The sequence below is a fragment of the Lepisma saccharinum genome, chromosome 16 (genome assembly GCF_977018435.1).
Source record: "Lepisma saccharinum chromosome 16, izLepSacc3.1, whole genome shotgun sequence".
Classification (NCBI taxonomy): domain Eukaryota; kingdom Metazoa; phylum Arthropoda; class Insecta; order Zygentoma; family Lepismatidae; genus Lepisma; species Lepisma saccharinum.
The window spans coordinates 20,709,445-20,722,779 of record NC_139244.1 but is presented as its reverse complement, the minus strand read 5'-3'; the positions used below and the strand labels follow the sequence as shown (position 1 = coordinate 20,722,779).

Below are 13,335 nucleotides of genomic sequence, written 5' to 3'. Positions count from 1 at the left end.
TCTATTCTCTACCTCGCCTCTTCTATGTCTCTCTCGCGTTCCTCTCATCTCTCTGTCTTATTCTTTTCTTAGAAATTATTTTTATTTCTTTCTCACTTCTATCTTTCTCTATCTCTCTCTCTTTCTGATTTTGTCATCTTTCTTGCTATCTTTCTGTACCTCTCTCGTTTCTTTCAAGTAAAATACAGATTTCCTGTTACAAAGATATTAGTAGTTCCAGAGGGAGTAGGGGCGGACGTCCCCTCCTGGTCTGTTCAATACCCCTCAGTAAACAAAATCTATACCAAAAATTCAATTTTTGTATGGTACGCAAATCATTTAGAAGTATATTAAATGCGACAGGCTCCCAGAAAACACCCTCCCACAGCATCCCTACTCATTTTTTTCGGCCATCCTCACCGAGTTGTTCTCTCTCCTTCCACCAGGGTTCTCCAAAGGCAGAAGAACGTGGCTTCCTGTGAATCAGAACTACCGAACTCTGAATGTGGAGGACCAGAAGACTTATGGAAGCAGTCACTTGGGGATTTACAAAAGACTTCAAGAGGCTCGGAGAAAGCGTTCTGTCCAACAGGGTACCTTATATATGGATGTTGCCAATGATACTCTGGTCTTCGCTAGGTAAGAATGTTTATATTAACACTTAAACGAAAAGAAAATACAGACATTAAAATATTACAGAGAAAAAAGAAAACAAATTCATCTGTATAAATTAGGAAAGTAATTTTCATAAAATCATACTGCTCTACGATACACACACACACACACACAAACACACAACATACTATGTGTGCTACCGGGAATCGAATCTGGAACCACTGGCACCAAAGACGAAAGCGTTAACCAATAGGTTACGCGGGAGCTAATTTGCATTATATAAAAAGGGCCTCCTCGGTGGGTTAATGGTAACGTCGTCTCCTTATAATCAAGGGGTCTCGAGTTCGATACCCGATGGAGGCACATTACGCAGTGGTTCGGATCCCACTTTAAATTGTAGGTCCAGTCCCGATTAGACTGTGCGTAAGTTGACTTGAAATCCAACTCGAACAAGCATCACATAAAGACTGAAAAGTGTGTTTGAGTGTGACAGAAGAGGAGAATCTGGAGCAATTGCGATCAAGGTAAGTAAATGCGAGCAATTGCGAATACTCTTCTCTTTAAAAGTTGCAGGATGAACAATTGCGACCGCGTTGACCGACCTTGGACGGAAATAAACTGAAATTTTCCACCCTTACCTAGTCTATTCAGGAAGAATTGCAATCCCGTCTGCAATTAATTTCCACTGCAGCGCGACTTTCAAAAGGTGTTTCCTTCATTCTTTCAGATCTAATTAACCTAACTCTTTTAGCAGCCTTTTGTCTATGACGATAAGTTTTCAAAGACAGAGATGAAGGTAAATGTTTGTTTGTATGAGCTAAAAGATGAAGGTAAATGTTTGTTTGTATGAGCTAAAAGGGGAAGATGATTTCGAAAGAAGTAAACAAACACGATGATGGGATGTTGGCATCAGTGGTGTGCCCAAGGGGGGGGGGGGTTGATGGTGGTTAGAACCCCCCCTTTGGCTCAGTATTCCTAAAAAAAGAACATCAAAGGTAGGAAAATGTGACTACAAGAAAAAGTATACATAACCCCTCCCTTTCGAAAATCCTGAGCGCGCCACTGGTTGGCATCTGGTATGGAGGAAGGGGATAGGAGTTTCAGGCACCTTTCCTAAGTTGCAATGGACCATATTAGTGGTGACGTCAACAGAAGACAACTGAGCACGATTGAGTCCAAACAAAGTTGTCACCTGGTTTTGGCGTATTCTTTAGCATTTGATTTTTCAAACCGGATAGCTTTAAGGATTGTGACAGCAGTTATAAAACAAAATTGTGATGTTTATTGTACATTCATGTAAAAATGAGCTTTCGGAGAATACGTGACTTCCGATGCAAACCACGTAACAACTTTGTTAGAACTCGATCCTGCTCAGCGACGTCACACTAATGTAGTCTTCATTGTCCAATTATCCGTGGGAAATTTCACTTTAACCGGGTTTGGTTGGTCGCAATTGTCCACGATCGCAATTGTCCGGATACCGAAGGAATGAAGGAGAGTGGGATATATGTACCGGGTGATTCATAAATAGTTGAGGGGTTACAAAAAATATGGCAAGTAAAGTATTGAAACCAGTCCAGAACGAACGAGGAACTCAAGCAGTTTTTTTGTACACCTACAAAAAGAAAGCTCTCTCTTTTTATACTAAATGTTCATTGTGTGCATCACGGGTGACACTGCACGCATCAACATGGACAACTAGTGTCTATCGCTACGATGATACGCTTCCTCAAGGCTGCGATATCACGCGGCATCCGTGAGACGAATACCCTATCTTTCATGATGAAACCCCACCAAAAGAAGTCACACGATGTAAGGTCCGGTGATCTTGGGAACCAAAACCTTGCACAAAACACTGTGAGTGATGTGGGTGATTTGAGTGTCGCCTAGCGGCAGGGATATGAACTCTCAGCTTAACAAAACATACCAGTGTTGCCACATGAATGGAAATTTCCCTTTTGAAGGGAAATTCTGGCCGAAATTTTAGCCATAAGGGAAAAGGGAATTTCGATGAAAAATAACACAATTTCAGGGAAATTTTAAGACTTCTGACTTTACATTATTACAGTTTATGTTAAGTTCCAGTTTCATATTCACATTTTTATTTTTTCTGATCCTTCTTAGATCTGCTCTCTTGAGTAGATTAAGTTTATTCTACGTCACTTTTCGGTATCTTCGGATAATTTTAACGATGATAATTAACGATTTAATGCATTCATGACCATGATTCAAACCTGGGACATCTGACCAGAAAGCGATAAAGCTGACATGTATGTGAAAAATTTGTGTAACATTTTTTATTCATACGAACATGGACCAACGAAAATTTTACTACTACTACTGCTGCTGCTACTACTACCTCTGCTAATAATAATAATAATAATAATTATTATTATTATTATTATATTTGTTTAGGTGAAGGGGAAAAATGGTCCAAAAAGGGAAATTTTGCCCCTTGCAAAGGGAAATTATGTCCTCAGATTGTGGCAACATTGGCGCAAACTGTTTTCGTTCCTCGGTCGTTCTGGACTGGTTTCACTTTCATTAACGTACGTTCAATAGTTTACTTACAATAAATGTTTGTAACCTCTCAATAATTTATGAAACACACGGTATATTTATTTTATTCTTGCCTTTGCAATAATTATAACAACTATTTCCCTGTAGGGAAATTCCTGGGTCACAGAGCTTTTACGCTGCAGTCAACATTGGAAGGAACAGGCAATTTATCGATATTCGAGAATTGAGGTCTCTGCCAGATGCAAGTGTATTCATTACAACCAGCACCTCAAAATATCGCATCGGGTGAGTACGAAATGAATTCTCTAAATATACAAACTGCTAAGACAATATTCAAGAATTGATTATAATTTTATTTTCAAAACTATTTCAGATGTTCCACAGTGAATCGTTACTTTTCGTGGTAAATTATAAATTATAATTTAGAATGTAAACACCCAGACCACTAGCTACATCATGCACTCGCATCAAGTTAATACTTGAAATTAGTTGTGCCCCATTAAATTAACATTGTTGTTAATTTTCAATTAGTATACGTACTCGTAATATTTTCAAAGTAATTACCGTACTTGCTGACGTATAAGACACGCTTTTTTCCTTTCAAAATATGTCTGAAAAACAGAGATATTGCGTCTTACACGCCGATACTAATTTTTTTATTACTTTCATTTCTGGAAATTTTCCCTGTTCTAACTTCTATCTTTCTACTTTGCGGTGTGTAACGAAGAAGATTAAAATATGTTCTTTCTTTGTTAGGTTATTCAGTGATAAAGCTTTTTCCTATAAAAAAAAAGTGTAGAAAAAGGTCTTATACGCCGGCAAATACGGTATTTTCCCTCCAAAAACATGATTCTGATAAAAAAAAAGTAAGCCCGTTGTGATGAGCGTAGAGGCACTAAATTCTATTGTGCTTTGTGTACGTATATCTATGATTTTTGTGTAACTGTTCAAATTATAAGTCATGTTTTTTATACGTTCATGGATGTAATAATACCTATCAGTGTTCAAAGTGTAAATTCATAGCTGAGGGGACGCTTGATCGAGTTTGGATCTAGATATAGGGAGTGGGAGGTTTCTATGGAACAACATAGAGACAATGCAGCGCGTGTGGCATGGATGTCCGCAGGAGTTTTTACAGGGAAGGGCAAGTAAGGTAATTTTTTCGAGGGGGGTGCAAAGGAGGCATATTTTTACCCGTAATAGTGATGGCACCTCAAAAAACACTATTTCTGTCTGAAATTATCATGTTACTTCAGCGAATTTATAATAATTAACATAAATTACTGTGACCGAAATGACATTATGTTTGAAATATATTGAAATATATAATTTTTAGGTGTACATTCATTTTCCAGGGGGGTCGTGGCTCCCTTGCCCCCCTTCCGGATGTCCAAGGCGTGTGGGGATACGTACGCATATTATCCCAGCTAATGATGCTTTTCGAAGATTTTCATAACTTTGGGGGGAGTAGCATCACCCCGCGTTCCCCCCACTTCGAGTAATGATGATAATAATTATAATGCACGTTAATTTTCAAATTGCTGTTTGCGTTATTTACTTTGAATCATAGGCGCCGAGTTTTGGGGTCAAGGACTTCTTCCTCCTCCCCAATTCAGGTAAAGGAAGAGATATTATAAATATTTAGTATAAAATATTGTTTATGCCATCCTTTCCCCCCCCAAAAAAAAACTGAAGCCCGAGAAATTTAAATAAATCGACGCGTATGTTTGAGAAAAGTGATTCTGGACACCCCTTACGCTATTGGCTTTCGAAATACTAGGTTTGAATAGGTAGATGTTCAGAGTTTAACAAGCATGTCCTCTTGGAATATACATATAAGTAAAGCATAACTTCTCTTGCAGTGACATGATCTCAACGGGCACCATAGAAGTGGAACCACGACAGGCTGTAGTTCTACAATACACTCCCTCGGGAACATCCAGGGAACATCTTGTCACAGAAAGTGGAGGGTCTGTACATGGATCTTCCCTTCTATGGACGGCGATTGCATACTTAACATATCTTGTTGCCAGCAGATAGGAGTGAAGTGTCATCATGGACGAGATCATGTTTCAGGAACAATCGGGGGCCCGTCAAGTATCTGAGGGATTATCGATGAGCAAGATTTTCGCTCGTTCAGCAGAATCATTTACTTGACGCAGTTTTCTCATTGATCAAAATATCAGTGCCTTGCCTTTGAATAATCTGTGGTCAATGTGGCTGCGTCGAGTGGACAAGATTTTGGTGTTTGAAAAGCTATTAATCACGGAAATGGAATAGTTGATGTGAACAAAACTATCGAAATTTTCATTTTCACACCCTTGCACAACTTTCCAAAACTACGGTGTATATAGACCGTGTTAAAAATGTAAACATAAACATTGGTGAGGTCTTGCCCGGTCCCCCCGGAACTTCCGGTTTAGGCCAGTCCCCGTTGTTACCAGTGCAGATTCACCGGCATTCGAAGTAAGAAATGGGCGCTTATTTTCATCAGTTGTGCGACGATAGTCAAGAAAGGTATTTGTTAAAGTTCTATTATGAACGAGTAGACGTCTAGAATCCGTCGGATGATCAACTGCAGAGCAGATTAATAAAATATGACGTGTATTTGTGGCCGCCAGTTGTATAGCATACTACATACAAGTATCTCATGTACACGCACAACGAACTCAAAACGTACGAAAGTTTAGATATATTCAATTATTTTGTAAATGGAAAAGTGAGGGAAAGATAATTCTATAAAACTAGTGATATTATTATATTATAAAGTATGCTTAAGTGAATCTTTGCCAACTTTTCTCTGCAGAAGTAATGAAATGACACATAACAAATGCTAGTAAATATAAGTGCTTTCAACGTCGCCTTTCCGCCTGAGGGATTTAGGGAAAACCTATGATATGGCATGCCACTTTCACTTGCATGAATTTACTTCAAGAAACAAGGGAGTTTTCAGACTGAAGCGACAAGCGATACAGGGATTTCGCACAGAAGCATTCGATCTAGAGCAAACCATTCACCAGCCACGCTTGCGCAAGTAACAGGCCGGGGCAACACAATGCACGGTATTGATAAAACGGCCCATTCCGAGCGACAAGCGACACCTGCAATTTGTCGTGTCTCTTTAATTCGGAAGGTGTTGTTTATTTTTGAATGTTGGTTTCCAAGAGACACGTATCGCTGCAGTCTGAAAGCTTCCTTTCGAACCAATTCCCCACGAGAAAATGCACGTGTCGCTTAGTCTGGGCTGTTGTTTTCTCAGTATCATGCATCGTGTCGCGTCGGTCTGTTGTACTCGTATGCAAGGTGAATTGTTTCCTTTAGAGTAAAGGGGCTGTTGCTTGTCGCTTCGGTGTGTAATCTCCGTGCCACTTAAAAGTGAATCCTCAGTGATCAATGAAATTTTTCGAACCGAAGCGACACGACAAGCTGCACGTGTCGCTCAGATTTCCAATGGTGTGTATTGTGCCGCCTGAGACTTGATTTCCCATGAGCGGTAAATGCTTATTTATAGACTAAATGGGCCTGTGTCGCTTGTCACTTCGGTATGAACCACTGCTGTCGCGTGTCGTTTCGGTTTGAAACCTCACTAAGAGGCGTGTTTTTCACCACAACACAATACGCAGATAAACGCCCAACCTATTCTATGGTCCAACATGTTTGTAACAAAATGCAAGTCGTACAAATCCTTTCCGGGTACCAATCCTTTCTTCGTTCTGCTTGTATCAATAGGTTTCGTCTCTCTACGTCCTCGGAAACCTACGAGAAGTGATACTTGACTCAATAAATTTGTTCCCGATCGAACTGTGGAACCATATCCTACACAATTGATACCCTATTTCCTTGTAAAAGAATCTCCACCTTGCTCTTTCATATTAACGTCCATAGCACCGTAAGCGTAACCGGATGTTCGAGGGGGACCAGACGAGTGCGCATGCTCCGCAGTAGCTCCGCCTTTAACACCGTCTATATTATATTTAATATTTATTATTTGGAATAAACAACACTTTCATTTTAAATTACAAAAATTGGAATATTACATCACCTTCTGTTACTTGAACCAGTCTATGCTTGAACTTCCTCTCTAATTACACTATATCGCAAGCTGTTCATCATAATATTTCCTCATTGGTCGCGGCTGGCCACCCCGCCATTCTCATATAGTTTTCCTCTTCTTCCCATTACCTCACGAGATCGAAACACAAAAACGCTATATTCTGTGGCTCAAACCTGTGGCGAGCAAGGTTCAAGTTCGCTCAGCGATCAAGTGAGCAGTGATGGCTTGCTCCGCGAGCGCTGTTCACTTGATCGCTGAGCGAACTTGAACCTTGCTCGCCACAGGTTTCAGCCACAGAATATAGCGTTTTTGTGTTTCGATGTCGTGAGGCAAAGGAGAAGAGGATGAAAACTGTATGATGATGTAGGGGGGGGGGGGCGATCAATGAGGAAATATTTATATTTATGATGAACGGCTTGCGATATAGTGTAATTTCAGAGGAAGTTCAAGTAACAGAAGGTGATGTAACATTACAGTTTTTATAATTGTATTAAATAGAAAGTGTTATTTGTTAATTCCAAATAATAAATATTAAATACACACCGTAGTTTTGGAAAGTTGTGCAAGTGTGGGAAAATGAAAATTTCGATAGTTTTGTTTATATCAACTATTCTATTTCCATAATTAACAGCTTTTGAAACACCGAAATCTTGTCCATTCGACGCAGCCACATTGATCACAGATTATTCAAAGGCACTGATATTTTGATCAATGAGCAAACAGAGTCAAGTAAATGATCTGTCTGCTCAACGAGCGAAAATCTTGCTTAGCGAGCGTCGATCAGATACTGGACGGGCCCCAGATCGTCCGGCTCCAATCTACATACGTCAAAAAATGTCATTTTTCATATTATTTTGTTATTAGATTTTACATAAAACATTTCGTGTGGTTAATAAAATCATGTACAATGTGGATATTTGAAACTTTCAGGTATTTTGTATACAATAATTTTTATTCACAAAATTGTGTTAATAACGTTTAAAGCATTGATAAATTATTACTTTGTCCAGCGCGCCTATACAAGACTAACAGCTTTATGTCTCAGTTTCAATTGTCAGCATGGGCGTTACCAGAAATTCTTGCGAACTAAAATCAAACAAATCTACCAATCATAAGTCAGATCATTCTTCCACATCGACGCTATTAAAAAAACACCTGTAAACAAAATTGAAATAAACAACATACAAATATGAAGAATATACATAGGCTTACCATACGTCTGGGATTAGCCCGGGCAGTAATGTTTTTTAGTGCTGTCCGGGGTGATGTCCGGGGTTTTGAGAATCTGACCTAGGCTACCGGTATTGAATATGCACGACCAAATTTTAAGGTGTTTCATGTACGTACCAACGTTTCTAAAATGGTTGAGTTTGCTATGTCTTTGCCTGGAACATATGCTCCAGTTAAGAGAGTATTTTCAATTATGGGGAATATTTGGTCTGCAGAAAGGGGTAGACTTCTAGTATCCGCTGTTAAACATCTTCTGAATGTTAAAATTAATTCAGAACTTTCATGTTGTGAATTTTGTGATGTTATTAAAATTAAAAAAAAGCCATTTCTGAAAAAAAGGGGGGTTTCCTAAACATCAGAAAATTTATTACTCAATTAAACATTTGAAAATTAATTGATTGATTTTAGAAAATAGTGTTAAATTTTTTCTTGTACAATTTATAGTTTAATGTTCCAATAAAATGTTAAGGCTTTTAAGTAATTTCAATTTTTAAAACTGAAATTCAGCAGTAACGAGTTGATCGCGAATATGTCCTGGTTTGACCCAAAAAAATATGGTATCCCAAATTTACATGCAGATTTATACTCAAAGGAGTTAGAATTAAAAGTGACAGATGAAAATTGATATGAAATTGGAAGCACTTGTTTTCAAATTTCACTGAAATTTTGATATTTTTTATACAACTTCCGTAATATAATAATCCGTCGCACAACAGCCCATGAAGGGCCTAGGCATACCTACCGACTGCCGGTCTCCCTCCCACGCTTTCCTTCGTCATCTCTAAGCGTGGAGATCTTCAACCAGTATTGGAATAGTCGGGGGGTCGGCCCGACGTATCCCCAGCCGTTATAGTAGGTCTCCGTGACCGGGTTACGCTCACTCACTCGGAGCTCCCCAATTTCCTCACGATGGTGGGTTGCCACCGGCCCTATACGTAGGCCGAATAAATTCCGACCAGAGCCGGATTCGAACCTACGCCGTCCCGCAGCGAACGATCTCAAGACGAGTGAACGCCTTAACCCGCTCGCTTAAAATTTGGTTCGTATATCTCTAGAAAACAAAAATTTCACCATGTATGACAACACTGCTAATGATGCCTGGAAGGTGTCGCCATCTGCCCGCTATTAAAATGTACTATCTACTATTGCATGTTAACGTTAACGCTCAAAGCCTCCGTGGCGCAATCGGCTAGCGCGTTCGGCTGTTAACCGAAAGGTTGGTGGTTCGAGCCCACCCGGGGGCGAAACTATTTTTTATTTTCATCTCATTTTAACATTTAACTTAACAGTCGAACGCCAAGACATGTGAAATAAGTAGAAAAATCACAGTATGCTATTATAATAATAATAATAATAATAATAATAATAATTATTATTATTATTATTATTAAAAATGTAGGGATGTCAAAATGTGTGATAATTATGTTATTTTCGAAAATTGCTGTTGTGTTTTTAAAGTTCCTGACAGCACAAAATTAATCATACTAAATTTACTCCTCAATATTTTTTATTATAAGAAGTAATTTTGATATAATGAAATTACAATGTGCCAAATTGCATTGGAAAGTTAATGATCGTGATAAACAGACGACATTAAGGACTGCAGTTGTAAGTAAAGTTAATTAGCATCAGTGGCGGCGGTTAGGGGAGGCGAAGGAGGCAATTGCCCCCCACCCACTTTTTGCCCTCGCACTATGTTAAACCTTATCTACCAAGGGAAAGTAAACTGTCCTTGCCTACCCAGTTTTGGAACCCAATCGCCGCCACTGATTAGTAGGCTATGGTGTGGTTCCGTGAGAGATGAGTTTGAATTTCCACAGAATACAAAAGCATATAAAAATTACTGCATTATTTTTCTTTCCTGGAAAATATTTGAAATCTGGTCTTGTACACATCGACGGTTGAAAGTACTGGGGTGCTGTTCGACATATTTGTCCTAGATATGTCGATAGGCATTTCCAAATTCCCTTTACTCCATTACATGTTACTATTCTATGCTCAGTGGTGCTGTCTATCTCTCCACATATGTTGCATTTATTAGTTGTTAGTCTATTGATATTATGTAAGCGTTCATTAGTTGGTATAATATCATGTACTACATTGTACCAAACACTATACACTGATGTATCCAGAAATTTCTTATTTAAATTTTTCCAGATATTTTGCCATCTGTTATTGGGAAAATGTTTTTCAATGCGGTGAGTCGGTATCTGCAACTGTTTGTGAAACAATGTACATAAGTATTGAGAGAGTTTTACGTCTTCACCTTTTGGCGGAAGCACCACATAACTGAATTCTTGCATCAAACTTCGTAGATATATCGGTCCTTTGTTCAATCTGCGTAGATCTGGCGGATTTTGGGGTGGAAATTCCTCCGTCCATAACTGTATCCATAATGATGTAATGGAATCTTCAATGCCATAGAGCGTATAGGATAATTTACTAAACATATATGTTTGCAAAAACCACACTCGTTGTATCATGTTCAACTGTCTACTTCGCATTGTATAACATTGTATGCGAATGTCTCTCGCTATATTTTGCCAATTGGATTCTAACATTTGTTCCTCGTCCCTGTGACAAATTATTCCTAATATTTTAATTTCCTGTACATATGGGATCCCTATATCTGGATATTTTTGATCCCATGTGCCAAAGGGTAGCGCCTTTGATTTTTCCATATTTATTTTGGCCCCACTAGCACGGCAGTATATATGTATCGCTGCCATCATTTTTTGCATTTGCTCGTTTGTGGTGATACAAGCAGATAGATCATCTGCGAAAGTAAACACTTGTTTTTCTTTAAAGGCGTGTATCTCATCGGGAGTAGTTTTCCTGGTATATTGCAGCAAAGGATCCAGGGTTAAAGCAAACAAGAGCATACTTAGTGGACATCCTTGCCGAATTGATCTTGTTATGCACTTTGTAAAAAAAATAGCATCACTTCATTATTTTTAGTCGTCAGCATTTCGCTCGGGAATTATCAGTTGTTTTATTGATTTAATTCGACTTGTCGATTTATTTTCCTAACAATTATATAAAACACTATATCTGTACAATATATTTTTATTATTTAAGTCATAGTTACGGACATAATGCACTTGACAGAACTAATAACAAAATTATTGCAAATATAGGTTGTGGAACGTTTTCGCACAAAGACAATTTTTACAAGTAAAAAGATTGAACAAAGGTTTTAAATGCATCATGATATGTCAATTTGTAATGATAGTAAGAGAATACATTGACTAGTACTTAGTGTGGCCACCTCTGGCCTTCCTAAGTGCTTCCAACCTTCGAGGCATGCTATGAATGAGACTTTGACAATATTCGACCTCAATTTCATTCCAAACATGTACAATTGCTGCCATAAGTTCCTCTTTTGACCTGTACGTCTGATTACCAAGTTTTTTTTTACATCATAGCTCACAGGTTTTCTATAGGATTCATGTCTGGAGAGTTGGGCGGCCACCAAAGTCTTTCAATATTCATATCATGAAACCAGTTATTCACCACCTGAGCACGGTGACAGGTTGCATTATCGTCTTGAAAAATAAAGTAGTCCAAATTCTGTCCAGAAAAATGATCTGCAATTTGTAGAACTTTCATATTCAGGATTTCCAGATATTGATCAGCCTAAAGCCTAAACGGTCCCTGTGCAAATATGCATCCTGCCAATCCCTTTTGCAGAGAAACATGCCCAAATCATAACACTGCCACAAAACTTTTGAGTTTCTAAAATACAAGATTTTGCAAGTTCTCCCTTCCGCATCCACAGTTTAACTGAGCTGTCATTCCCCAGCAATTTAAATCGTTTTTCATCAGAAAATATCACATGTTCCCAATCTGTATTATTCCATTCGCCATAACGTGTGACAAACTCACGTCTAGCTTTTGCATGTGCGTCAGTTAGTCTGGGTTTTTTACGTGAGACGTGTTTAGAAACACCCTGTTTCTTTAGTCGGGATACTACAGTAGCATGAGTAAGTTTAACTCCCACCTCATTTTGAAGTTTATGTGCAATTTGGCGTGAACTCATTTCTCTGTTCTTCAGTGCCATGTCATTTATCATACAATCCAGTCGAGGTGATGTATTTTTCTTTCTGAAACAGTGACTTCTCAGTGATGATTTTCCATGTTCTTGTTGCTTTTGCAGGCAGCGGCTAACTGTGGATTGATGCATTTGAAGTTGTCGACCAATTTCTCTCTGAGAATGACCATCCATATGCAAAGCAAGAACCATTCCTTGCTTAAGTGGCGAAATGTCACACTTTCTGCCCATTTTTTTTCTCGAGAAAACACGCTCAAATACACTACACACCACCAGAACAGTTCACAAATATGATAACGTATCCAAACTGTCAATAATGAACATGTAGTTTGCAACATAAAACACTTCACAAGTTGCACTACGAACAATCGTTTTACAGATTCCTGACAATTGATTAAAAAGCCTTGCAGCAGTAACTGATTGCAACACCCTCTAGCGGACACTCCAAACACTAAATCAACAAAATAATAACACCACACTACGCGGTGATACAATACCAATGCTTCAATCAATTGATTTCAAGTTGTGCAGGAAAGATGCATGCATGCGAAACTCAAAATTGTCAACATCCGTAATAAGAATACAGTGATGCTAATTTTCTTTTACAGAGTGTATTTATTGGGGACGACATTATCCGAAATGTTGCCTGTTGATATAAACCTTTCAAAATATGAATAAATTTATCACTGAATCCATATGCCTTTAGCACCTCAAACAGGTAGTCATGCGACACTAAATCAAACGCTTTTTTGAAACCAAACGAAAGCACACATGCATCAACTTTCTGCACCATAAAATAGGATATCAGATCGCGAATCCCTCCAACTGCACTGAATATGTTATGCTTTTTGCCAATGCATGTTTGTTTCTCACTGAGTATCCGTGG

At 38.6% G+C, this 13,335-nt stretch overlaps 1 protein-coding gene and 1 non-coding gene across 2 annotated transcripts in view; both read left to right on the top strand.

The window, feature by feature from the left end:
• Positions 1 to 7,494, top strand: part of LOC146000327 (maltase A1-like) — a 56,299-nt gene extending 48,805 nt beyond the window's left edge. Inside the window, exons 8-10 of the mRNA XM_083137841.1 lie at positions 426 to 618; positions 3,262 to 3,399; positions 4,977 to 7,494. Coding sequence (XP_082993967.1) covers positions 426 to 618; positions 3,262 to 3,399; positions 4,977 to 5,154 — 509 coding nt within the window. The 3' untranslated portion in view covers positions 5,155 to 7,494. The remainder of the gene's footprint in view (positions 1 to 425; positions 619 to 3,261; positions 3,400 to 4,976) is intronic.
• A 2,074-nt stretch (positions 7,495 to 9,568) lies between these two features.
• Positions 9,569 to 9,642, top strand: TRNAN-GUU (transfer RNA asparagine (anticodon GUU)). The gene has a single exon. It is a non-coding gene; the product is annotated as a tRNA-Asn (tRNA).
• Positions 9,643 to 13,335: the final 3,693 nt, after the last annotated feature.